General features: G+C 41.6%; 1 protein-coding gene across 3 annotated transcripts in view; it reads left to right on the top strand.

The window, feature by feature from the left end:
- LOC310829594 (uncharacterized protein) overlaps positions 1-27,694 on the top strand; it is a 45,664-nt gene extending 17,970 nt beyond the window's left edge. Inside the window, exons 2-10 of one of the 3 annotated variants that reach the window (XM_083708283.1) lie at positions 3,952-4,017; positions 4,687-4,977; positions 5,899-5,916; positions 19,943-20,233; positions 22,216-22,299; positions 22,845-22,911; positions 23,264-23,319; positions 25,419-25,450; positions 25,951-27,694. In XM_083708283.1, the coding sequence (XP_083564409.1) occupies positions 3,952-4,017; positions 4,687-4,977; positions 5,899-5,916; positions 19,943-20,233; positions 22,216-22,299; positions 22,845-22,911; positions 23,264-23,319; positions 25,419-25,450; positions 25,951-26,022 (977 nt within the window). In that variant the 3' untranslated portion in view covers positions 26,023-27,694. Of the gene's footprint in view, positions 1-3,951; positions 4,018-4,686; positions 4,978-5,898; positions 5,917-13,338; positions 13,992-14,911; positions 14,978-19,942; positions 20,234-22,215; positions 22,300-22,844; positions 22,912-23,263; positions 23,722-25,418; positions 25,451-25,950 lie in introns of those variants that run through there. The other 2 variants (XM_083708282.1, XM_083708284.1) reach the window with 2 other exon arrangements.
- The last annotated feature ends 217 nt before the right edge of the window (positions 27,695-27,911 follow it).

Genomic DNA, 27,911 nt, shown 5'->3' with positions numbered 1-27,911 from the left:
TGTTTATTAAATGTTGTGATCACTTTCAGAATTTTTTATTCCATTGCTCTAGTTATGTTTGCTAACATGGACTCTCTCATGGGCAAGGCTATTGGTGTTACAGGTGAATTTGAGGAATAAGCTAAAATATGAAAAAGGCATTAAAAGGAGAGAATGGAATAGGTACTGAAGCCCCCAAAATAGCGCTTACATTTTCTGAAGACTAATATACCACACTGGTTCAGCCTAGCATCTATTTTGATGAATATACTTCCTTCCTTTGAGGTTTTTATGAATGCATTTCTAATAGATTGGCCTAATGGCTATGTTTAATTTTTGCAGTTCTGTTTTTGCCATACACATCATTGCCTCTCATGAGGTTCCTGTATCTGTAGAGGTGGGTATCATAGAAAAAGTATTAGGGAGCAACACTTTGCACAAAAAGTTATAGTAAAGCAAAGCAAAGTTAAAGCGGCATGAAGTTTTACCATAGCCGAGCCTCATTTGAGAAGCAGAGCTGCTGCTCTACTTAAGCCTGCCAGATGGATAAAAATCCTTTAAATGCGGGTTTATGCCAGATTGCCAGGTTACATGATCTAGCTGAATGGGTTTAGGATTCAGTGTAAACTCTCCCTTCTTGGTCTTGCCCATGTCATGCCACCAGGATGCTCATTTTGGGTAAGTTACACCAGTCTTGTCTCAGGTAGCTTTGGCTTGGAAGGCTGAGCCCTGGTTGAAAGGGTTGAGCAAGTTACACCTTCGACTGAGCCAGGGTTGGGGACTTAATGCTGGCTGAACTCAGATGAGCCAGGAATCAGCTGGCTGAGCAAAAGATATATTGCATCCCAAACTACCCATCCCAACAGATCCTGCCATGGTGCTTTGACCAAAAGACGCAATCCACCCACTAACTATTCGGGTAACCTAGGGACCCTGTTATATAAAGAGCCAAGTCCCTCGCCCCCCCCAAAAAATGTTTTATTCTTTTCCTGTCATGATATTCTTTATACTGAATTTCCATAAAGAAGAGCAGCTGCAGTCCAGTCGTGACTGACTCTGGGGTTGTGACGCTCATCTCGCTTTATTGGCTGAGGGAGCCGGCGTACAGCTTCCAGGTCATGTGGCCAGCATGACTAAGCAGCTTTTGCCGAACCAAAGCAGCGCACAGAAATGCCGTTTACCTTCTTGCTGGAGTGGTACCTATTTATCTATTTGCACTTTGACGTGCTTTCGAACTGCTAGGTAGGCAGGAGCAGGGACAGAGCAACGGGAGCTCACCCCGTCGCGGGGATTTGAACCACTGACCTTCTGATCGGCAAGTCCTAGGCTTTGTAGTTTAACCCACAGCTGAAAAGGAAATGAACAATGGAACAATAATTTGCTATAAGTAAGCTTTGATGAGTTTCTCTCAGATTAATTTGGAAATTGTCGCAGTTCTTCGGGGCACAGAAATAATCTTCCTAAGCCAGTCTAAAGGCTCACTGAAATTACCACTTCCACATCTCCAAGGAAGCTGGAGCCTCTTTCCATGGGGATGCGAAGAATGGTAGAATCCTTCATACCAGAGATAGAATGTAATAAAATGAAACTGGTACAGACAGCAGGAAGGACCAGGGACACTTGCCTTACAAAATGGTTGCTCTTTCCACTTTAACATCAGAAACTGCTGGACTCTCACAATGCAGCCCAGGCACTCTCCCCTCTTTATAGGCCATGTTATCTAGGGGGTGGTTTGTGTGCATGGGTGTGTACATGCTTTAGCTCCATTTTGGGCATGGGCTGCTTCTATGCAGCCCCATCTACTTTGGCATAAGGGAATACTGTCTGGTGTGGGGGGATTTCCTATTTATTTCGCTAGAATGAATTTTTCACAGCAAATGTCTGAATCTTCTCTCTATCATGTGAACTAATTTACTCATTTTCTGAGGGGTTTCTGGTGAGGAGTAAATAGGATAACGGATTAAAACCTACCTTTATGACCATCAAATATTATCTCTAAGTGAATGTGCCTGAGGGTCATAGATACGTTGAGTAGTCCGCGGGAAGGAGAGGTATAAAATTAAACATTATTGAGTGGTAGGTGCATGTGCATCTTAGGATGCAACAGACCTCTCCCTCAGTGGGGGTGTTGCCCAGGGGAGGGGATAGAAGCATTCATGCTGCAAAAGTCATGATGATTTCCGTCTCGTCTGTGAAAGAAGTAGAAGGAGCTAAGAGTCAGAAGTTGGGAAGAGTAGACAAACATCGGATTGGGAAGCCAACTCCTGATCTACCCTGATGAATCTCTTCTGGGTTCTCTGTAAGTTTGGGAAACTGGGAAGGGAATTCATGGATATGGGCAACTTCTTGAAAGATCTGGGGAAAGTAAACTCCATAATTCCCATCAGAGCTTTCCTAGGATAGTGTGTATGTGTAAGATGGAAAGACTGATCATTACCAAGAATGGAAGAGTGGTTTTTAAAATTAATGGACTTAGCTGAGATCGTGAAATTGACATGTTTTATATGGAAAATTCTAGAGCATGTGAGGGAGCACGTGCCTGTGTGAGAGGGGGATCAGTGCAATTGGCGGTGGTGGACAGCAGGGCAGGAGTGGGTGATCGTAAAACTTTGACACACACCACCCCCCAAAAAAGAAAAAAAACTCAACAACTTCGTCCAGATCTGTAGTTTTGGGAATGTGGCAAGCTGTATGACGATAGGTTCTGTGAAGTTTCCAATATAGATCATAAGTCCTACGCAGAAGAAGATGGCATAAAGCATACTGGGACAAGTTAAGCTGGGTTGAAGCCAGTTCCAACCGATTTTCAACGGAAGGGCTGCTGCTCTAAGTGAGGCAGGGGAAAAACATGTCTAAAAGATATTGTTCTACATGAGGTTGCCAGGACTTATTTGAATGAGCTTTGGTTCCAGTTCAAGTTGCCTGCTCCTTGCCACATCCCTGCAACAGCCTTCTGGAGGACTTACAGTGTCCTCAGTTTAAATAGCTAAGCTATGAAGAGCATATCTTTGTCTGAGCTGCATGGTGAGCCCAGCTGAGGGAGAGATCTGTTGCATCCTAAGATGCACATGTCTTTAGATCTTGTGATAGGATTGCCACTGAGGACTGCAGAAAAGCCAAGCTGTTTCCAACAGACATTTTAAAAACTAAACCAAAATTAGGTCTTCCTCTTTAACTTGTGGAGGACATTTCATGAAAATATCTAACTTCTTCTTCTTCTTCTTCTTCTTCTTCTTCTTCTTCTTCTTCATCGTCTTCTAGTACTAACTGCAAGAAAATAAAGGATTTCAGTTTAAGAATGGCTGGGTTGTACAACATAATGTAAATGTACACATTAAAGAAGTGTTGGGAGAAGGAACAGTGTGAAACACATGGGGGAAAGGGCAATTTTATTGGTTTCTCCTAAGCTCTGCATTCGCACATGCTTGTTTAATCTCTTTCACACACCATGCACTCCTTTTGCACCCAGAAAGAAAAATGCACCAGAATAGGGGGTGCTCTGGTATATAGGAATCTTGGCAATTATATGCCTTTACATTAACTCTCATCTATATACGTACTGTATTGCTTGCATAATTGGAAACTACCAGCAGGGGCATTCCAAGAGGGGGTCTCACTCCGGGTGCCATTCCAAAGGGGGGGGGTGACAAAAAGCAGACCCCCAATTGGCGGCAACCCCCAGGGCACATGCCGTTTGCCGTGTGTCCCCCCCCCCACGGTCGGTGCACCGTGCCCTGTGGGCGGTGCACCACACCTCCGGGATGCACGTCACACCCCCTGAGACGAGCACCGCTCTGGGTACCAGAGCGGGTTGCTTCACATCTGACTAGCAGAGATTGCTAGAAAACACTTAAGACAATCCAAAAGGCTGCAGCAAAAATAACAGATTGAGAGAATTATTAAATCATTGCTCTGCCCTTGTGTTTACTTCTTAAAACATATTATAAACATAATGCATGGATGTTATTGCAGGTGTTCTGCTTGCAAATCACTGGTGTTTGGGTGATTTCAAAGATTCAGAGCTTTGCACTTCTACAGGTGAGTTTGAGACTGTGCAAGTCTGTGTATTTGTGTGTGTGCAGAATTGAATAGAATGGTGTGGGGGGGTGTTCCTCTACTCATTCCAAATGTTTAATGCTAAATGTTCATTATAAAAGAAGGTCAGGGATGTTTTGTTTCATCATCAAGCTTATAGAAAATATGAGATGTACTAGAGGCTGCCACCCACACTTTCTCAGCTCACCAATCCCTCCAGCCCTCCATCCCCTCCACCTGGCTAACCCCTCCTCCATTTACCCCTCACTCACCCCCTTGCCTATCCCCTCATATCTTGCCCAAACCTCCCCTTTAAGCTTGGCTGAACCTTCCTTCCTTCTTCTATACATTTTTAAGAATTAGATTGAGAATTTGCAACCCCAAATTTCTAAATAAAAATTGAGGTGGCATTAAAATGTTTTAAATAAATAAAACAGAGTAGAACACTGGGATGCCACTTTCCCCAAAAAGAAATAATTAAAAACAGTATACAATAAACAATTATGGGGGGAAACAGTGCTAAAAAGCAATACAGTAAGACAAAAACAAAGGTGATAAAACAATCTAATTCCACATGATTCCTCAAATGCTCACCTTCCATTGCAACTACATTTTCACTTACTCTCCGCATTCACTTATGCTCTTTATTTATTTCTTCCGTTTGTTCTCTAGGTGAACTTCCTGCTCCTGATTTATTCTTGAATTCAACTTTGGTTCCTGAAGGGGAAATTATCACAATACTCTGTATGGCTCCATCAGAGGTTGTGGTGACCAGATTCTTCCTCTGTAAAGATGGGGCTCCTATTTCATTCAAGAAAGCAACATCTCAAACTGCTCAATACATAGTCTATGCATCACTGAAGAATACTGGCCAATATTCCTGTGGTTATCAGCAAAATAATGCAAAGAACCAAGTGAAGACATCTGCCCTCAGTGTTGCTCGGAAACTGGTTTTCCACTCAGGTAAGGTTGTAGAAATGATCAGTCTAGGAAGAGACCTGCAAGAGAATGTTGCATGGTGAGATAGTCCTGTTTAGAGTTCCAGCTAGCCAGCCATAACATATTCCAGCACAGTTCATTTAATTCCCCACCCATTTGATGTCTATGCCCCCACCACAACAGTTAATCATAGCTACAGAGCATGTTCAGACTTCCCTGGAGCACATTCATATATTTATCTAAATGAAAATAAGTGCTGTTTTGCACCTATGCAACCAATGTTGGAGAATCTGGCCAATAGCATGGAGATGACAACACCTCTCCAGGAACACTGTTTAATGGCATTTTAAAATAGATATTGCTGTTAGGCAGCTTATCAAAGAGTGATGCTTTTGCAACCTGTTAAAAATATTCATGATTTATGTGTCTAGCCTATAAGGATGGGGCTTAGATCAGCCTAAGTCCACCCTGTTTCATTTCTTTTGGCACATCATGTTTTTCTAAAGAGTGCATGAAAGGTTACATATGTTCTTCCATCCAGCTCAGTTATACATTGAGTAGGTGTAATGAAATGAATGATTCTTAGTCATAACCATTGATTTTTAGTTCAGATCAAACCCATTGTTATGATGCACCTTAATATATACATTAATGTACACATTTTGTTTGCATTCCTCAAAATATGCATCTTATCAGTGCTTTTCAATGAATTTCCAAATAAAATACACATGTTATATTAAAATACATATAAAGTGGGTCCCTTTTGTGGTAAAACCACATTAAAAAATCCAGAGAAGTTTGTGATCCAATCAGGAGCTGTGTTCTGATCCACAGTTCAGTTTGGCACCTCTGCCTTGATAACAGCACATTTATGAGAGCTTTGTGTTTCTTGATGTGTTGATGAGCCATGCTTTTCTGATATTGTCCATGTTTTTTCCTGCCCAGGTAATTGTCCTTCCAATGGTAAGTAAGCAGCATCAATGAGTAATAATATTTATTTATCTTATTGTTTGTTTTAGTATGCCATTTTAAATCTTAACAGAAAGACAAAATAATGCAATCTATACTCAAACACAATCACGAAAAGAATTTTTTTTTCTCATTCCCATCAGAGATCATTAATACCCTAATGCCACATTTATAGAATCTTTTTGCCACTGTGGAAAGTTTGATAATAATAATAATAATAATAATTTATTATTTGTACCCCGCCCATCTGCCTGGGTTTCCCCAGCCACTCTGGGCGGCTTCCATAGAAACCAAAAATACACTAAAATATCACAGATTAAAAACTTCCCTGAACAGTGTCTGAATTTCTCTCCTTTTTTGACAAATACAAATGATTGCCATCAATCAAGAGCCAGTTGGCTATACAGAGAGTCAGGGAAATGCATCACACCTTACTGGTTTTCCTGCTATTTGTGTATGCTTTTCACCATATCACTTTATGCCCCATTCCATTCCAAATAAGCATGGGACGCCTTTGCCCAGCGGCACTGTGACCCATAGATTGCAGCAAAATACTGGGTAAGGTTTTGCTCAGTATCTTTTCTCTGTGTGATGGGCTCATGGGAAAAAGCTGCCGCATGAACCCTTGCTGAAGAGGGGAGGAAGAAGCTTACATAAGTCTCCTTCCCCTGGAGCTCACAGTCATTTTTCTTAGAGAGTATAGAGGTGGGCCCCATAAGAGGCCTGAGGAGAGGACTGACCATGGCAACCCCAAGCGTCGGTTCAGTATCTGCCTTGTTGGAATCTGCACCCTGGTCCCCCAGTGAGACCTTGTATGCTTGGCTTGCACCACTGCAAGATTCAACATTGGCCGAATCCTGTCGTACAGGTCAGGAGAGATCCAAACCCAACGGATCCATTCCATCTACATGGGGATTGTGGAATGGTGAACTTATCCTGCCATGCAAACCCTTGCCCTGCCTGCTGCTGTCAATAAAGACTTGGCCTGATTTTATCCCATCATTGATGTGCAGTCTGATTATTTTGCTGCTCTCATGGGTCACATAATGTGCCTGCCTGGGCAAAGAATGATTAAAAGAAACCAGCCACAAGATAGATCATAGAAATTGATTGATTTATATTATTTGAAAGAATCAATAGGAGTATATAATTGCTAGAATGGGGATCGAGAAACTGTGGCATACACCTGGCCCATAAGGTCTCTCAATGCACTCTTTATAGGCCATGGGGATGGCCATGCTACATGGGGGTGGTTTGTGTGCATAGTTGTGTATCTTGGGCATTAGCTGCTGGGGTGCAGCCCCACTCATTTTATCCTGGAAAAATGTTTCCTACTTATATCCTTAGAAGGAATTTTCAACCATGATTAATGTCTGAATCTTCTCTCTATCATGTAAACTAAGCTACTAATTTTCAGAGGGGTTTAGGTAGGTGTTAAATGGGATAACGGATGAAAAGCTGCCTTTCTGACAATCAAATATTCTCTAAGTGAATGTGCCTGAAGGTCCGAGATACATTGAATAGTTCATCAGAAGGAATGGTGTAAAAATTATACATTATTGAGTCGTAGCTGCAGCCAAATTTGAGGGTGTGCCCTAGAGGGAGGGGATAGAAACATGAATTCTGCAAAAGTTCTTGACATAGGATTGCCTCATAGGATCTTTTTGCTCACCTAACTATTAATCTTCTATAACGTTTTAAGAATTAAATTGAGAGTCTATAAGCCCAAATTTCTAAATAAAAATTGAGGTGGCATTAAAATGCTTTAAACGAATAAAACAGAGTAGAACACTTGCTTAACACTTTCCCAAAAAGAAATCATTAAAACAACTATGGGGAAAACCACTGCTAAAAAACAATACAGTAAACAAAATAATGGTAATAAAGCAATCTAATTCCGCCTCTATTGCAACTGCATTTTCACCTAGTCCCTGCATTCATTTATGCTCTTTCTTTATTTCTTGCGTTTGTTCATTCTCTAGGTGAACTTCCTGCTCCTGATTTATTGTTGAACACAACTTTGGTTCCTGAAGGGGAAACTATCACAGCACTATGTTTCGCTCCATCAGAGGTTGTGGTGACTGGATTTTTTTTCTGTAAAGACGGGGCTCTTGTTTCAGTCGAGAAAACAATATGCCAAATTACTCAATACATAGTCTATGCATTACCAAAGAATGCTGGCCAATATTCCTGTGGTTACCAGCAGAAGGATGCAAAGAACCAAGTGAAGACATCTGCCCTCAGTGTTGCTCAGAATCTGATTGTCCAGTCAGGTAAGATTCTCAGGGACCTGCAAAGGAATGTTGCATGGTGGGATAGTCCTGTTCCAGCTAGCCAGCCATGCCATATTCTATCATAGTCCATTTCATTCTCCATCCATTTGGTTTCTATTCTATTGTGGCTTAGGGCCCTCATATCTACGGGACCGCCTCTCCTGGTATGCCCTGCAGAGGACCTTAAGGTCCATGAATAACCATAGTTTAGAGGTCCTGGGTCCTAAGGAAGTCAGGCTATCATCCACCAGGGCCAGGACCTTTTCAGTGATGGTTCCGACCTGGTGGAATGCTCTGTTCCATGAGACTAGGGCCCTTCAGGATTTAACCTCCTTCCATCAGGCCTGTAAGACAGAACTATTCCGCCTGGCCTTTAATTTGATTTCAGCCTGATCTTTTATTTCCTTTCTCTTCCCTCCCCCTCCCCTTTTATGAAGATCACCCTCTCTGAGACCCCACAGCTAATTCTCCCCTGGCCTCCTTGCTGGATCAATTCAGCCAGCTAGCCCTGGGGATTATCTAACTGAGTTTTGATTTTTGAATTTTATTGTTATTCATGTTTTTATACTGTATTTTATACTGCTTATATAATTAAGTGTTTTAAAGTGTTTTAAATTTGTTGTTAGCCGCCCTGAGCCCGGTTTTTGAACCAGGAAGGGCGGGGTATAAATTAAAAATAATAATTATTATTATTATCATTCCCCCACCACAATAATTAATCAGTATTTCATAGCCACAGAACATGTTCAGACCTCCCTGGTCTGCTTTTGAGATTACAATGTTCAAACCGTACAGTGTCTTTGGAAATGTTTTTCATCTGTTTACATAAAACTAGCACATGCCTTGAGTGTGTAAGGTGCCATTTTGGTTGCATAAGGTTTGACACTCAACTCTAAGCAAATAGATTGTGGAAAATGTATGGATGATTGTTTCTGTAGATCAAGGAGCGTGAGTTCCTCCAGAGTGCCTTGATGGCATCTGATGACACAGAATTTCTAAATGATCAGCATAGATGTACCCAGTTTTCCCTATTCCAGGGAGGGAGGTAAATGATAGGTACATCCATATCCCATGAGTTGGAGTACTTTATGCACTCCTCTCAATTTTCCACTGTAGGCATGAAAATATTTTGAGCTGTGTGCATAGTTGCATTAATACTTTTGCCCTTTTAGTACTGCATAGCAAAACAGCTATGCAAACATTTTCCTTACCATGTCATTTCAACCCAGGTTTTTGCTAACAATAGGACCATCCTTGACTACAAATTAAGATTAAGTGGAAGAGGTTGAAGCACAAAGCTAGGTTCAGGTGAATCTCTAAACCAAACCTTTGTTTAGCTGCTATGTCAGTCATTCTATGCTTCCAACATGTTCCTATTTGAGAGAATCAATAGGAGTATATAACCAGAGTAGGAAAAGTGTTATGATACACTTGTACATTCTTCCAACAAGCATCCAACCATAGGGAACTTGTTAACGTCTATCTGCTGATTTATCTATCTGTATCAGGTCATATCTGAATAGACACAAAACCCTTTTTTTCCTATTCAATCCAGGTCAGACAATACCTCCCTATATTTGGATTCTCCGCTCCTCATTGGTGCTTCTTCTCCTGGTCTCAGCACCAATCATGACCTATTTCATGGAAAAGTGTAATTGCTCCTTGGTCGGACATAGAAACTAGGTAATCCCACTGGAAGAAAGAAAAATGCCTCCAGACTGTTCTTTGTCTATCCTCCTAAGCTCATCCATCTATTCAGTTACAATAATGTTTTCAGCATTTTGCTAAGCTGAGTTAAAGTACTGGTTTTGACCTTTAAGGTTCCAATAAATGGCTTCGGTTCCAGAAGTTTTTATAGCAGGTACTGAAAACAATACAGCAAAGGTGTCTACATAGTATTAATTAATAGACATCAATGTATAGCCTTTTATCCGCTTTATATTATCTGCTGCTTATTTTAACATGCCTATGTTTTAAAATATTATTTGTATTTCTGCCAAATAAATTGTTTTGCGATTGTGTTGCTTTGAATTGTGCCGTATTTCTATAATATGTTAGCCAACCAGTGTGTGCTATGTTTACAAAGACCACATTCTATGTAAAGGAGTAGAGAAAAAGATACACAGATTGAAAAACAATTATATAGGGATCCTCAGCTGGTAAACCATGGTGGGGACCTTTTGGGGTCCAACCCCATTAGCCAACTTTGACAGATGGACAGGGCAACCCACCTGTCCATCACATGACATAATTCAGTTAAAATCCCTCCAGACATTATCCAAACATGGGAACCAGAAAGCAAGGAGGGGGGGTTGGCAGCCCTGTGTTTTGCAAGCCACTCTTTTCTATCTCCAAAACTAAAGACTCAAAGGAACAGCACAATATGGCTTCAAAGAGCTACACTGGGAAGGAGGAACTTCTCCCCTCTCCTTGAGCAAGGCATGCTTTGCACCAGCAAAGGGACAACTGGGGGCCCATGTGAAACTCCCAATTATTCCATTGAAGGCCTGGTTTTAGTTATTTAGAAAAATATTTCTATACTGATATACATACAAAAATATCAGAGTGGTTTACAACAATTGTACATAAAACCATATAATAAGAACCATATTTAAAGTTTAAATTCAGAAACAAGCTTTGGATGTCAGGTGTAGGATGGGTAGAGAGGGCTCCCATAATTTGGTCAGCCAAAGGAGGAGATGTCATGGGCCTTGTTGTGCCCGTGGACTGGAGGCTCCCCATACCAGTATAAAAACAATCCAGCCTCTGGCAACTTCCCTCCCAGCTCCTCAATAATTTTCATCCACAAAGGCATTCTTATTACACACCTCAGCCCTCCCAAGACACAAACAAGTGGGAATGAGCAGCCAAAGATTTTAAAATGGGTGAAACACTGTGAAAGCACTCTTATGCTGTATACCATCTTATGACCAGGGATTCCAGGTGGGAGAGCAAATTGTCCAAACAAGCTGTCCCAGATGTACATACCAAATCAGAAGCACCTGCAGAAGTAGATTGCATTGTGCTGGTATCTAACCAACCAGTTGAGGTTGTGCTGCTCTTCTAGGATGCTGAGGAATCCTGTCCATAGTACTTTCTCTGTCATGCCTTGCTTTGCACCCCCTCATCTCTGTGCTGCTGAGGTAGTCAAGTCCAAATGAAGAGCAATTTCATAGGTCTCCTCCCCAAAGGAACACCTTACAGACCATCTCCCCAGCCTCCGTTTACTTGGAAGACTTGAAGTCATTACTCCTGTCATGAAGGTTGCATGAGCAGTGCCTATTTCTGAGGAAAGAAGTGCAAGCTGGGAAGTGTCCCAGGATTGTGGATTGACCCCAGATTCTGTATCAAGCTGTGGTCATCCAGATGCTGTTGGACTACAATTCCCATTTTCCTTTGCCATAAGACATGCTAGCTGAGGCAGATGGGAGTCCACCAGCATCTCAAAGGCCACGCCCACTCTATGCAGCATGTTGGCACATGGACAGGGCCACTTCAAATGCTTGCTAAACAGGATGATGAGGGCGGCTAGTTTGCATACCAGTGACAGGGAGGTGGGACTATGATACGATAATGTTTATCAAATGTTTTGATCACTTTCAGAATATTCTGTTGTTCTAGTGATGTTTGCTGACATGGACTCTCTCATGAGAAAGGCTGTTGTTGTTACAGCTGTGAAAGGTCAACTTGAAATATTAAGCTAAAATATTAAAACAGCATTAAAAGGAGGAAAAGGAAAAGGAGTGAAGCCCCAAAATAGCACTTAGATTTATTGTAGACTCTTTTACTACACTGGTTCAGCCTAACATCTATTTTGATGAATACACTTCCTTCCTTTGAGGTTTTTATGAATGTATTTCTAATAGTTTGGCTTAATGGCTATGTTTAATTTTCGCATTTCTGTTTTTCCAAGTACACCATTGCCTCACATGAGGTTCCTGTATCTGTAGAAGTGGGTATCATATTAGGAAGCAAACCTTTGCACAAAAAGTTATAGTAAAGCAAACCAAAGTTAAAGCGGCATGAAGTTTTACCAGATTCGAGGCTCATTTTAGAAGCAGAGCTGCTGCTCTACTTAAGCCTGCCAGACGAAAACAACCCATTAAAAGCGTGCTTATGCCAGATTGCCAGGTCACATGATCTAGCTGAATGGGTTTAGGATCCAGCCTAACCTTTCCCTTCTTGGTCTTGCTCATGTCATGCCGCCGGGATGCTCATTTTAGGAAGTTACAGCACCCTTGTCTCAGCTAGCTTTCGTTCAGCAGGCAGAGCCCTGGTTGAACTGGGTTGAGCAAGTTACACCTTTGACTGAGCCAGGGTTGGGGACTTAATGCTGGCTGAGCCCAGATGAGTTGGGAATCAGCTGGCTTAACAAAAGAACCATTGCATCGAAAACTCCTAATCTAACAGATCTTGCCATAGTGTTTTGACCAAAAGAAACAATCCACCCACTAGATATTTGAGTTACCTGGAGACCCTGTCATATAAAGAGCCAATCCCGCCCCCTCAAAAAATGTTTTATTCTTTTCCTGTCATGAGATTCTTTATACTGAATGTCCATAAAGAAAAGTCGGGGGGGGGGGGAGGAAACACAACAATGGAACAATAATTTGATATGAGTAAATTTTGATGAGCTTCTCTCAGATTAAATCAGAAATTGTTGCAGTTCTTCAAGGCAGAGAAATAATCTTCCTAAACCAGGCTCACAGAAATTACCACTTCCACATCTCCAAGGAAGCTGGAGCCCCTTTCCATGGGGATACTAATAGAATGGCTGGATCCTTCACACCTGAGATATAACATAATAAGATGAAACTTGTAGCCAGACAGCAGGAAGGACCAGGATCAGTTGCCTCACAAAACTGTTGCTCGTTCCACTCCAACATCAGAAACTGCTGGACTAGGGATCAAGGCCCTGTGGCATAAAAGTGGCCCACCAGGTCTCACAATGCAGCCCAGGCACTCTCCATTCTTTATAGGCCATGTTACCTTGAGGGTGGTTTGTGTGCATGGGTATGTACATTCTTTAGCTTAGGCATGTCCAAAGTCCATTTTGGGGGCCTAATCCGGCCCACCGGTTGGTTTAATCCAGCCCCTGTGGGGTAAAATCATTAAAAAACCTCAACAACTTCAATCCTAAAAAAGCCCAATAACTTCAATCCTAAAAAAAGCCCAATAACTTCAATCCTAAAAAAGGTCAACAACTATGGTTGGCCCTTTGGTTGGTCCTCACGGCCCTTCACTTCATCAAATCTGGCCCTTTTTGAAAAAAGTTTGGACACCACTGCTTTAGATCTATCTTGGGCATGGGCTGCTGGTATGCAAACCCATTCACTTTATCTTGAGGGAATACTGTTCTCGGGGAGGGGGGGATTTCCTATTTATTTCCCAATAACAAATTTTTCACCACAATTGATGTCTGAATCTTCTCTCTATCATGTAAACTAATCTACTCATTTTCACAGCACCTTCTGATGGGGGAAAATAGGATAACGGATGAAAAGCTGCCTTTCTGACCATCAAATATTATCTTGAATGTGCCTGAGGATCACAGATATGTTGAATAGTTCAGCAGAAGGAATGGTGTAAAATTATACATCCTTGAATCGTATCTGCAGCCACATGTGGGGGTGTTCCCCAGGGGAGGGGATAGAAGCATACATGCTGCAAAAGTCGTGATGATTTCCGTCTCATCTGTGAGAGAAGTAGAAGGAGCTGAGAGTCAGAGGTGGGGACAAACATCAGATTGGGAAGCCAACTCCTGCCCTGCCCTGATGAATCTCTTCTGGGTTCTGTGTAAGTTTGGGAAACTGGGAGGGCAACTTGATCTGGGGAAAATAAACTCCATAATTCCCATCAGAGCTTTCCTAGGAATGTGTGTGTTTGTGTCAAAGATGGAATTACTCATCATTACCAAGAATGGAAGAGTGGTTGTTAAAATTAATGGACTTAGCTGAGATGGTGAAACTGACATGTTTTATCAGGGAAATTCTGGAGCATGTGAAGGAACATGTCCCTGTGTGAGAGGGGGATCAGCGCAATTGGTGGTGGTAGACAGCAGGGCGGGAGTGGGTGATTGTCAAGCTTTGACCCCCCCCCCCCCCGAGGACTGCAGAAAAGCCAAGCTGTTTTCAACAGACATTTTTAAAAATAAACTGAAATAAGGTCTTCTTCTTCAACTTGTGGAGGACATTTCATGAAAACATCTAACTTCTTTTTTCCCTTCTTCTTCTTCTTCATCATCATCTTCTAGTACTATCTGCAAGAGAATAAAGGATTTCAGTTTAAGAATGACTGGGTTGCACAACATACTGTAAATGTACAAATTAAAGAAGTGCTAGTAGAGGGAACAGTGTAAAACACATGGGAAAGGGTGAATTTTATTGGTTTCTCCTCAGCTCTGCATTCACACATGCTTGTTTACTCTCTTTCAACCCCATGCACCTTTTTGCACCCAGAAAAAAACCTGCAGCAGAATATCAGGTGCTCTGACATAGAGGAAACTTGACAATTATATGACATTACTTTGACTCTCATTTATATGTGTATTATTTTCATAATTGGAAACTACCAGGGATTGCTAGAAAACACACTAAAGCCACTCCAAAGAGGCTGCAGCCAAAATAGCTGGTCTGGAAAATTATTAAAATACTGCTCTGCCCTTGTGTTTACTTGTTAAAATATATTATAAACATATTGCATGGATGTTATTGCAGGTGCTCTGCTTGCAAATCACTGGTGTTTGGGTGATGAAAAAGATTCAGAGCTTTGCACTTCTACAGGTGAGTTTGAGACTGTGCAAGACTGTGTGCGCTAGTGTGTGCAGGATTGCAGAGAATGGTATGTGTTTCTTCCTCTACTCGAACCACATGTTTAATGCTAAATGTTCATTATCAAAGAAAGTCAGCGCTGTTTTGTTTCATCATCAAGCTTTTGGAAAATATTGGATGCACTAGAGGCTGCCACCCACACTTTCTCAGCTCACCAATCCCTCCAGCCCTCCATCCCCTCCACCTGGCCAACCCTTCCTCCATTTACCCCTCACTCACCCCCTTGCCTATCCCCTCATATCTTCCCCAAACCTTCCCCCCCCCCCTTTCAGCTTGGCTGAACCCTCCTTCCCTCACATTCTGACCATTTACTAAAGCTATTCTGACTTTTTCTCACATCCTGCACTGCCTGCTTTTAAATGAGGCCAGGAGGGGCTTTAGAGAGCAAAACCACTCTCTGAAGGGCCTCCCATCCTCATTTAAGCAGCTCATGTGGGCTGGAGCTAGAGAGTTGTTTTATTCTTAAAAATATTATCCTATTGGAAACTTGACATAGGATTGCCTCATAAGATATATTTTGCTTACCTAAGTATTCATCTTCCATACCCTTTTAACAATTAATTTGAGAGTCTACAACCCCAGATTTCTAAATAAAAATTGAGGTGTGTTAAGATGCTTTAAATTAAATAAATAAATAAATAAATAAATAAATAAATTTAAATAAATAAAACAGAGTAGAACACTTGTATGCCAGTTTCCTCCCAAAAGAAATAATTTAAAGCAATATACAATAAATAATACAAAACTAATGGTGATAAAACAATCTAATTCTACATGATTATTCAAATGTTCGCCCTCCATAGCACCTACATTTTCACTTACTCTCTGGATTCATTTATGCTCTTGAATGAATGAATGAATGAATGAACAAATGAACTTTATTACGGTCAAAGACCAGCATAAGAAAAACATATAATAAAATAGTGGTTAGGATTTAAACAGATAATTGTTAGAGCAAATAAGGACGAAGAAACAAGCATAGGATAAAACATGTGAATAAAATATGAGATTAAACACTGATAATGGATGAATAAAGACTGATAATTAAAACAGATAAAAGCTAAGAAAAAAAACAAATAAAAAACATGCAGTTTAAACAACTGTAAGAAGCAAAACTTAAGGGAAGACAGGTCTTGCAATATGGGCCGTCAGTTTAGGACTGGTTTGTGACACAAACCATCCTTTGGTGTATATCCATCATGGCAGCGCAAAATCTAGCTACTGAGTATGTGACATCTGGGTTTTCATCCTGGAGTAGTAGGGAGATGTTAAGTTGTTCTGTACGTCCTGAGGATTTTTGCAGGATAGGCAGGATAAACCTGGCCCGTATGTCTATGTAATACAGTGGTACCTCTGGTTAAGAACGTAATTCGTTCTGGAGGTCCGTTCTTAATCTGAAACTGTTCTTAACCTGAGGTACCAATTTAGCTAATGGGGCCTCCTGCTGCTGCCGCCACTCAATTCCTGTTGTTACTGGGCCTACTTTGGGAGGTTCGCTATGCTTTCGGGAATTTGGCCTTATACCCATCAGCTCTATCCCTGTAGAGTTCCTGAAAACGTGTCTCCCAAATCCTTGACGGGATATAGGATTCTGCCACTAATGGTTTGTTAGGTTGGGAGAGCCTTATGATGTTCCAGAAGAGAGCTGCATTAGGGTTCTGTAGGATGAGGTCTGCAACGTATCCTTCCAGCTCACTCCATTGGGCTCTGTTGCGTGTTGAGTCCCACAACGTCACCCTCACCAAGAAATCACACTTCACACATCAATTTTGTTTAAGGATTTTTGGCATGATTTTGGCCACAACTTTATTAAAATACAAATACGTGAGTGGTTGCTTAGGCATTGGTTATGACTATCTGTCCATGCCCAGGGACAGAGCTGACTTCCGGATTCCAGCGGAAGCCAGCATGGGAAACAAGTATTGGGTGAGAAAATGAAGCCGGGTATCAGTCTCACACCTCTCACCCTCATGTTCCTGTGGGGCTTGCACGGCCCAAGTCCGACTCCGGGGACAAGGACGAAATGAATGGCAAGCCCCTGGATTCCTTTAACGGAATTCCCTTTCCGCACCACCATTTGGAGGGGTAGGCACTTACCCCTCTTCCAACCAATTTTAACCAATGCCTAACCGCCAACCTTACAAGTTGTGACTTATTTGCTACGCAGTAGGCGAAACCCAAATGGCCCCAGCCAATCAGCCAAATGGTAAATTCCTACCAGGCCCCCGCACCAAGGTGGACGACCCCATGACAGGCATAGCAAGGTCAAGCGAACCATAAAACCCAACCTATTAAAGGGAGGGTGGGCGGGTGATCCAGTGCAGAGGCCAAGAGGACGCCCCAGGAGTGGCGACCTGCATTTATAGCCTCTGACCCCTCCTCCCCTATTGGCAACATGCAAAATTCCCTGGCAACACAATTAACCCTTTATGGTTCGGCCCTTATCCCCTGCAAGGCAACTGCAGTGTGGCTTGTATGTCCCAACCGCAACACATGTTCTCATTTCAGGGAGAACACGCTATATCAGATTTCTGGCACATTGGGGGCATGTAGGCATTTATAAATAGTAGAGCCTTCTCATTGAGGTGGAGTATAGTAGCCATTGGCAAGTGTCTTGAGGGAGGGGAGGGGTCTTGGTGTAGAGCCAATGTTGGTAGAGATAAAGGTCCCCAACCGCCCTTTTGCTCTGCCAAGCCTCTTCCCTGGTTCAGCTCTGGTTGTAAAGGAATGATACCCATTTAATGATATGTCATCCCTGGCCCAGGTTTCCTGAATCAAGATGATGTGATGTTGTGATAGAAAATCAGTGAAGCAAGTACCCCTGATAGATGCAGCCTATCTGGCTACATTCCAGGTTTGGAGGATGACCTTATGCTGGCCTGTTGGCTGTCAGTCCCTCTTTCCCTCGTGGGATGGTTGGGGGGCTATTAGTTCCTTCTGTGCCCTTGGAAGTATTAGGGAGGCATGTGCTGCAAAGTGGGGATCTTTGACTAGCAAAGAGCCAACTTCCTGAGCAGGGACCTCATTTGTCCTGTTCTGCCAGAGAGGTAGTGGGGGAAACTGGTCCTCCTGTTTAACGGTGAGTATCTGGGCACCAGTTGGATTGTGAGTTTTGGAGGCATTAGGCAAAAGTCCATGTGTAGCCTGGGTACTATTGTGTGGTTTCAACTGTCTGTCGGCGACATGGGGTTCCTTGAAGGTTATTAACATGGGAGTGTCAGGGTTGTCAGAGTCCCCCTCTTCATCTCTGTCACTTGGGAAGAGATCAGTCAGATGCACACATGGCCTTCTTCATGATGGGGAGCTGTTGGTCATATTTAAATGTCGTGTTTACAGTTCCAGTGTCCTTACGTCTAGAGTTGAAATTTCAGACTTTATGCTTACTAATCTCCTCTTCAGCTCTTGTAGTTCTAAACTCAGGGTTTTATTCTCCCCCTTCGTGCAACTGGCAATTCTGTTATTTAATTTAGTTTCACTTTTCAACATTGGCTGTGATTCTTTGCCAGAGATAAGCTGTCTCACTGTTTCATCCTTGAAGACCCTTATCAGGGGAAGGGAGTGAGTCCGCCATAAGATGCTTTCATCTGCATAAGTCGGGATGGGAGGGCTGGTTTGCTAAAAGTGATAAGTAAACGTATAGTATTTCATATGCTGGGCAGAAAGTAGAATTTTTCCAGATCTTCTTTTTGATAGTGGCAGTTCAGAAGCTGGGATAGGGATGTCATGATTGACCTGTGTTTTGCCCATCTGTGCACATTGAGGTGAATCTCGAGCATTATCTGATTCTTTTGAAGGACTTGGCAAGATCTTGTTACATCCGGGACTCGGGTTGTTGGATCGATGATGCAGCTGTGCCTTGTCATCTTTTTAACCATTTGAGAGTTTGTCAAGGGGAACACATGTCCAAATATTCCTCTATATTAACTAATTTAGTCAGAATTTCATTCAGTCTTTGAAGAACTAAGACCATGGTTTCTGCAGACATTATGCAAATTTCTTGGTAGGGGTGTATGTTAGAAATCTGTTTAATACAAGCTCCTCCACTGTCTTGTTCTAAAGAGATGGGTGGGCCAGCATTTGGGATAGGGGGAACCCCTCTTGTTCCTAACCTCTTTGTCGGATTATCTCATTGCCTCCCTAAAAGGGAGGGGGTCCCATGACATCGTTACTTATTATTTGTTTGGTTTCCAATCTGGGGATGAAGGTATCAATTTTCAGCTGCTTCTCTACTTTAGAGGATTTGTGAGTCCCAATTATGCTGTTTGGGCTATTCCTGCCTCATTTTTCCCTTCTGGCAGCCATTCCAGTAAAGTTAGCAAAGTTCTACCAAGCTGGAGTCGAGTCTTTGCAGCAATGTTTTAGTCCAAAATTTTAGCCAGTAGACAAAACTGCAGGTCAGTCACAGAGGCAGGCTTCATCGGGCGTCCATTGTTGGGGTAAGTCAGGTTGAGCAGTAAAACAATACAACAATAAACTAAAAACAAGGAGAGGCGATAAGGCAGCCATTAAGATGTTAAAAATGTGAGATTAGAATCAGGAAATGGCTAAAAACTACTTAAAAGCTTAACTGAAGGCAGGAGCTCAGACTAGGCTGCTGTCTCAGTCGCCATCTTGGATCTTTTTGCTCACCTAATTATTGATCTTCTATACCTTTTAAATAATTAAATTGAGAGTTTACAACCCCAAATTTCTAAATGAAAATTGAGGCGGCATTAAATGCTTTAAATTGTAAAAAACAGAATAGAGCACTGACATGCCACTTTCCCCAAAAAGAAATAATTAAAGGCAGTATACAAGACACAATTGTGAAAGAAGTGCTAAAAAGCAATACATTTGGTCCACTGCAACTACATTTTCACTTACTCTCTGCATTCACTCATGCTCTTTATTTATTTATTTATTCTGTTTGTTCTCTAGGTGAACTTCCTGCTCCTGATTTATTCTTGAACGCAACTTCGGTTCCTGAAGGGGAAATTATTGCAGTACTCTGTACGGCTCCATCAGAGGTCATGGTGACCAGATTTTTTTTCTGTAAAGATGGGGCTCCTATTTCATTCAAGAAAGCAACATCTCAAAATGCTCGATACATCGTAAATGCATTGCCGAAGAATACTGGCCAATATTCCTGTGGTTACCAGCAGAAGGATGCAAAGAACCAAGAAAAGACTTCTGCCCTCAGTGTTGCTCAGGATCTGATTCTCCAGTCAGGTAAGATTGTAGAAATGATCAGACTAGGAACCTCCAAGTGACCTGCAAGAGAATGTTGCATGGTGGGACAGTCCTGTTTAGAGTTCCAGCTAGCCAGCCATGCCATATTTCAGCACAGTCCATTTCTATGCCCCCACCACAACAGTTAATCATAGCCACAGAGCATGTTCAGACTTCTCGGGAGCACATTCATATATTTATCTAAATGAAAATAGGTGCTGTTTTGCACCTATGCAGCCAATGTTGGAGAATCTGGCCAATAGCATAGAGATAATAGCACTTCTCCAGGGACACTGTTTAATGGCCTCTTAAAAAATAGGTATTGCTATTAGGCAGCTTATCAAAAACATTCATGATTTATGTGTCTAGCCTCTAGGGATGGGGCTTAGATCAGCCTAAATCCATCCTGTTTCATTCCTTTTGGCACATCGTGTTTTTCTAAAGAGTGCATGAAAGGTTACATGTGTTCTTCCATCCAGCTAAGTCATACTTTGAGTAGGCCCAATGAAATGAATGAAATGAATGGTGATTTTTAGTTCAAATGAAACAATTTAGTTCAAATTGTAATGATGCACATTAATATATACATTATATTCCAATGGTGCGTAAGCAGCATTACTGAGTAAAAATATTTACTTATTTATTTGTTTATTTGTTTGATTGTTTGTTTTAGTATGCCATTTTAAATCTTAACACAGAAACAAAATAATGCAATTTACTCAGGCACAATCATGAAAAGAAAATATTTTTTATCATTTGCTGTCAGAGATCGTTAATACCCTGAGACCACAATAATAGAATATTTTTGTCACTGTAGAAACTTTGATAGCACTCTTGATGTCAATGTCAATGTCTGAATTTTTCTCCATTTTTGACAAAGACCAATGATTGCCAGCAATCAAGCCGGTTGGCTATACAGTGGTACCTCAGGTTAAGTACTTAATTTGTTCCGGAGGTCCGTTCTTAACCTGAAACTGTTCTTAACCTGAAGCATCACTTTAGCTAATGGGCTTCCTGCTGCCGCCAAGCTGCTGGAGCACGATTTCTGTTCTCATCCTGAACAAAGTAGGTACTATTTCTCGGTTAGCGGAGTCTGTAACCTGAAGCATATGTAACCCGAGGTACCACTGTACAGAGGAAAATGGATAGTTTATTTATTCAAAAACATGAGGGAGGAGTAATACCTGATTTAGGGTTGCCATATTTCAAAAAGTAAAATTCCTGACACCCTAGCCTTCCTCCAAAAAACACACTGGGGGAGGAAGATGAAGTCATATTTATTTTCCACCATCCTTCTACTCCTCAGTTGGTACTACTGCATGTGGGGAGTCAGGGGGCACAAGCACCCTTTGGGTCTCCCATGTAATGGGGGACATTTCTTCTGCTGCTCGGGGGAGGCAGACCCCCCCCCCCAAAAAAAAACCTGGTTGCCACACGTACAGGAAAATCCAGACATCGCTTAAAATTCAAAAATTCCCCCAGGATGCCTTTTTAGGCATCTGATTTCTTTGCATATCTTGGAATTTTCAGGACATATGGCAATCCCAACCTGATTTAGGTGGGGCCAATTTTGGCTTTGTGAGGGAAACCAAATGAAGACTCTTTTTTGCGTGACCAGGCTACAACAGCCACAGCCCCCAAGGATCATAGGAAAGGAACAAAGACTCTCACAATGTGTTATGGAATTAAAATTAGGCCACAACTTTATTAAACTTCCGAATGTAAGAAGACCTTGGCTTAGGCCTTGGGCGTGTATACCTCCCAGCCCCCCCCCCCCCAGCCAGGGGAACTGGGGCACATCAGGGTAAATGGATATGGGGGTGCACTGCAAGATGTATGTGTACACAAGCAGCCCAGCCCATATCCCCGCATGTAGTTCACTGACGACACCCATAGGGAAAATAAGACTAAAGGATTCCACCCAAGGCCATAACCGCCAATTAGTCTTTGATCTAATTCAGGTTGCTCTTCTTTTTTGACAGGGTCAAATAAGAAAGTTATATATGGAGTTGTAGGTGTTACCATTCTGGTGTTGGTACTTTTGATCTACCTTTTGGTCAAGAAAGGTGAGTGCTGGTAACCTGAAGCAATGATAATCTACCACGAAAAGGCTTGATTTTTCAAGTAGAAACAACATTTGAATTGAAACTCAGCTTTCCTTCAAAACACACACTTGCAATGCAAGTCTCCAACCAAAAATGTCTTTACTTTCTATGTGTGTGCATATATGTGTGTGTGCGCACACATGCACAGGTATGGGAGAAATTGTGCACAAACATGTATATGTTAGCAAAAAGAAAGTACAAAACTGAATTCTGTTAGGGGAAATTGTATCCATTTAGAAGAGTGTGCATTTAGAGGAGTGGCTTCAACTGCCACTCCTCCTTCATGAAATTGCCCCCTCCTTCCAATTTTGTGATAGGATTGCCATATTACAAAAAGTAAAAACCAAAAACCACCCCTGAAGTTGTCGAGCTTTTCTTTTCTTTACAAAAACGCGCCCCCCCCCACCAAACACCGCCTTTTGGAAATTACATCCAGATGACAATTCCGCCTTTGAAATACCTAATTTGTGACAGTTTCTTTGCCTCTCTTCTTTTTTTTGTTTTAGTGCTGTGTCATCAGCTATCTTCAAGGCAGGACAGAGTCACCACTGAGCACATTCCTTTTGATTATGTGTAAGATTTTCATTTCTTCATTCGCTTTATTTGTATGCCGCTTTCCCACAAAAAAATTATGCTCAAAGCAGCATAGAAAAAAAGAAGGCAGGAATTTATTTCAAGCACTCCAAAAACAAGGTCATTGTTAACATAGCAAAAAAATATTTTTTCATGCACTATGTTCTTTGTTCAGCCCTACTGTTGAGAATGTGTGGGGATTTTTGTTTCTTGTTTTTTACACTTTCTCCTAAGCTGTTTTCCGGCAAGGTCCCTGCATCTCCCCACTGCCACTGTTGGACAAAAGGTTTTCTGCCTACAGAACCAGTAAATATGTAGCATCACAAATGCATTTGTCTCTTGTTTTTCTTAGGGAAGAAACTGCAGTCAAGGACAATAGCAGAAACCTGGCCTCTGAAGAAGTTCAGTGTAAGATAATTCTTTTCTCCCTTTGGACTGAGAGTCATGAAAACCACAATTGCATCACAAATCATGCCACAAGTCTAGCACACAATCAGAGGATCTGCAGAATGTTTAGCAGCTTTATATTTTTTGGTCTGAATAGTTAAGTTTGCAGACTTTGTGACTGTGGAAAAATGCTCTAAAAACGAGTATATACATGTTTCTGCTGAAAAACTAGGAAGACAGTTATGCTCTTCAGCTAATCACGTGACTGTAAAATGGGTTTGAAATATCTAAAATGAAGGATTAAGAACTTTGAATTCAGGTGTTACTTTTTAGTATTGCTATACAATCCCTTGGAGGTTTCTGTGTGAAAGGCAGAATTTAGTTTTAGGATACAAATATTATGTTCTGGAACATGAAAACCACAAATTTAATTAAGTTTTTAAAAATCCTTTCACTCTCCAAACCTTTTTTTTTTTTAGAATAATATTTATTCAGGTTTTAAAGCATTACCAAAAAAAAGAAAACACAATACAGAAAAACAAGACATTTCCAAGAAAAAATGCAAAAAATAAAAAAGCAAAAAAGCAAAAACAGATAAAAGGGAAAATACATACAATCAAAACAGAAGGGAAAAAAACAAGTTAAACCTTTACATAATTTTCTTTCTATGACTTATTTCCTTGACCTCCTCACACCTCCCCTCTTTGTTTTCTAGTTCAAATAGATATTTCAGCAAATCCTTCATCTTTATTTTTATCCTAATAATTTATCTTAATATACTGTAATTCTCCATTCTCTCTTTCACCAATTAACCATCCACTTTTACTTTATTTAATCTTATTTCTCATTAAAACTGATATATTTAAACCTATTCTCTTAAGACATTTCCCCTAGGGTCATAAAAATTCCATTCCACGATTCTCCATCTCTCATTAAAAACACTTTTTTAAAAAAAAACAAACCTCAATATATACACTTTAAATTCCCAATTTTCTTTCACCGTCTCCCCTCCCCGGTCTCGGCCCCTACCAACAGTTCCATCAACCTCCAAACCTAATGGAAGGTACAGTGGTTTTATTTTGTTATGCAGCTGCATTCCAATGACCTCAGATGCAAAACCTTGTGTCTCCAAGAGAAACTAGATTTTTCTGCAGTTATTTCTAACTCAGTGAAGCTTCTGGTTCATGCTTACCTACAAAAATTGTAATACATTATTTGGTAGAATAGGCTTATAAATAGAAGTTGTGGGCTGTGGGAGAGAATGCTCCCACTGTGGTTCCTAACCCACATGACGCATTCAACAAACAGTGACGCCCACATAGCCATTTCGGAAGGCTTCTCTCAATGTAGCTTTACCAGAACCGCTGAATTTGAATGTGTTACTCATTTCCAGAGAGCTATTTTTGAAGGCCTATAGTATACAACTGTTTTTGTTGCCCTCCCTGACCTCTTAGTCAGATGCATTCTCAGGATAGCACAACCACCCAGACACTGATGGATTATAACTCTCATCAGACCCAGCCAACATGCCTTTCCACTCCTGACCCTTGCTGTTGAATGAAGAACTCAAACTTTCTGTTTCTGCCAAATCCATTAACGCATAGACCTGGGTGATACCCAGGCAAACAAGAGTAAAGGTACAGCAGGTGAATTGTATGGCCAAGTGTGGGCTGAGACATTGATCCAAGAAGCTACACATACCCTGCCTCTTCCTTTTGAGGAGTAGGACAGAAACAAGTCTTGACATAGCAAACGAGAGGTGTTTCTGCTCTGGAAAAGCAAACTGAGAAAGCAAATTGGCACTTTGGTGAGTGAATGGGGCCTGTGAGGTATGTTTATGTCAGTGCTGACTGATTCTCAGACACCTTTCCCAGAGAAGCTCAATACTAGCAGGACTGACAGGAGGTGTCAGTGATGGCAATGGTCCTTGAGGAGCTGCGTGGGCATTGTTGTATTTGAAGCAAATGATAGCTTCAAGAAAGAGCCTGGTGATCAGGGATGAACCACTCCTAAAAGGCTGATACATGTTACATTTGTACACAATACACATAAGTACACATACTTATACACATCCTTGAAGATGTACTGTGTGACTAGACTAACTGTGAATTTGTCTTCAGATGCCACACTTACGGGACTCCATCAAACAGTGGTGAGTAAAATGTCTCAGCCAAATCTGGGGTGATCTGTCTTGGTACAGTAGACCATATTCAATTCTGACTTTGACTAGTTTATAAAGTGTACCAGACAGCCTCCTACCCCTGAACCCAGGACTGTTCAGGGGTAGGAGGCTGTCCAGTACACTTGCCCCAGGACTCGGAGGGCTAAGCTGGCTGGGGGGGGGGCGCCAGGGGCCTGCGGGACTTACACTGTTGTGCCAAGAACTTTATTCTAACAAAACTTCCTCCGTGAGCCTCAGACAAGCTCTGCATTGGCCTGATATTACCCAAGGAAGTGGACTATTGTAGCCTGCCCCACTCATACCCCCTCTGGGTCCACTTATGTACCAAGAACCCTGGAATACTGTGTAAAACTACAAATATATTCCAGATAGATGAACAGTTTTTTCTTGCCATAACAACAATTGACCCCAAATTACTTCTGCCAAAAAGCCAGTATCAGTAGGTAACTATTTTTTTTCCAATTTCCAAGCGATCACCACCCCGAAATACAGAAACAACAACCTATGCATCTGTTACTCCATTGTACATGCAACCTGATTGAGAGACCTCAAACATTTCACATGCCGATGCTGCATCCTCACAATGCATGACAATTTATGGGAATTGATAATATGGAAGAAGTTTGAAAGTGCTAGAACTGGAGGAATTTGGAAGCTTTACAGCCCCCAGAAGATCTGAGAAGACTTTCATCCAATTTTCTGTTTATTATTTTATTTACTCTTTCCTGCCTCTAACCATGCAATGATCCTTTATTTGTTTTCCTACTGTTATATGCACTTATCGGTAACCTTCAAATTCTACCATATCCTCATGGTTGTGTCTGATTGCAATTTCATTGATAATGTCAAATGTTAAATGATGTAACCACAGGTCGATGGAATGACAAAAGTGATGTTCATTCTGTTGTGTTAATTATGGTACACTTGTTTGTTCAACACAATAGAAATACCTGGGAATTCTGGTTGCTGACATCCTAGGCCTATAAATATGGGTATCATAGAAAGCATAGAAATCATGGCAAATGTAATTTGCCTATTGGTTTGTTAGATACGAAGATGAAGTAATCAATCTCTCCTTCACACATGAGAATGTTGGAGATTATCCTATATTCTAAATTAGCAGTGCGGTCAAAGCCCAGGATCTGTCCGGATAAGAGAATTTAGATAGCCTTCTCAGCAGTTGCGCCTGCCCTGTGCAACACCCTCCAATCAGATGTCAAGGAAATAAACAACTATCTGACTTTTAGAAGACATTTGAAGGTAGCCCTGTATAGGGAAATTTTAAATGTTTGATGTCGTGCTGTGTTTTAATTTGTTGGAAGCCACCCAGAGTGACTGGGGTAACTCAGTCTGATGGGTGGCATATAAAGTTGTTGTTAGATTTTCCAAGGGCTGAGCCAGGGCAATGCTGATTAAGTTCCCTGTGCTGGCTGAGCTGGAGATATTCCCACTGGTGAAACATAAGCCAGTGTAAGTCTAAAAAGGGGGTGGTAGGTACATGATGGGGAAGGAGAGGCATACACTTATTCCAAATGCAATCTAGCGTGATCATGTGACTCAGGGCCTAATTCACAAAACTTGGGCCCACAATCAACTGCCAGTTCAGGAATAGGGGTAACTTATGCTTGCCAGTTTGGGCATGACTCAGTCTCACTGAACATAGTGGAATTTCCTCCAGCATGAATATGAATAAAACTGGGCTTTCTATCTATACTTCATGTGCACCTGTAGAGACCTGAACACCACACAACAATAGGAATTGACTCATAACACAGTATGAGTTCAGAGTTGAGGAACAAGCAGTTTTTCTGGGGGAACTCCAGGGTATGCAGTACCACCACCTTCCCCCCCCCCTTCAAATGTTGAAAGTGTGGCACTTACTGTAATAACTTCTCTCATGGAGGTTCTCCACCTTCTCCTGTCCAGTGCAGATTCCCCTTTCTATTTAATCCATGATGGATTTGATAATGTATAATTGAAATCCTGCTGCCAATTTTTTTTATTTGACAAACAACATTAAAATTACATAACATCCCACATCACACCCTAATATATTACTGAACACAACTATACACAACTATACATTATCTTCATCACCAATCACTAATTTTATCAATAACTAATTTACAGAACAGAAAGAAGAAAAGAAGAAAAATTAAAAAATTAAGAGAAAATAAAATTGACTTCCGATTAAACCCATCGTACTGTCACTTATTTTGGTTATTTTACACACAGCATCATACTTGTCAGGGGTTCAGAAGGAGAGACACAGGAGGGGGAGCAAATGGAGAGTGAGGAGGAGTACGAGGGGGGCGCAGGCAGTGACAGTGGCCAGAGTTATTCCACAAGCCTCTCTAGCGAATCGGAGGACTCACAGAAGGGAGCGCCGGTGGCCAGAGCGAAGGGGGGTCCAGGGGGGAAGCCCCAGGAG

Source organism: Podarcis gaigeae (genome assembly GCF_964106915.1).
Source record: "Podarcis gaigeae genome assembly, chromosome: 13".
In the NCBI taxonomy this organism is placed as follows: domain Eukaryota; kingdom Metazoa; phylum Chordata; class Lepidosauria; order Squamata; family Lacertidae; genus Podarcis; species Podarcis gaigeae.
This window is presented reverse-complemented; position numbering and strand designations above follow the sequence as displayed.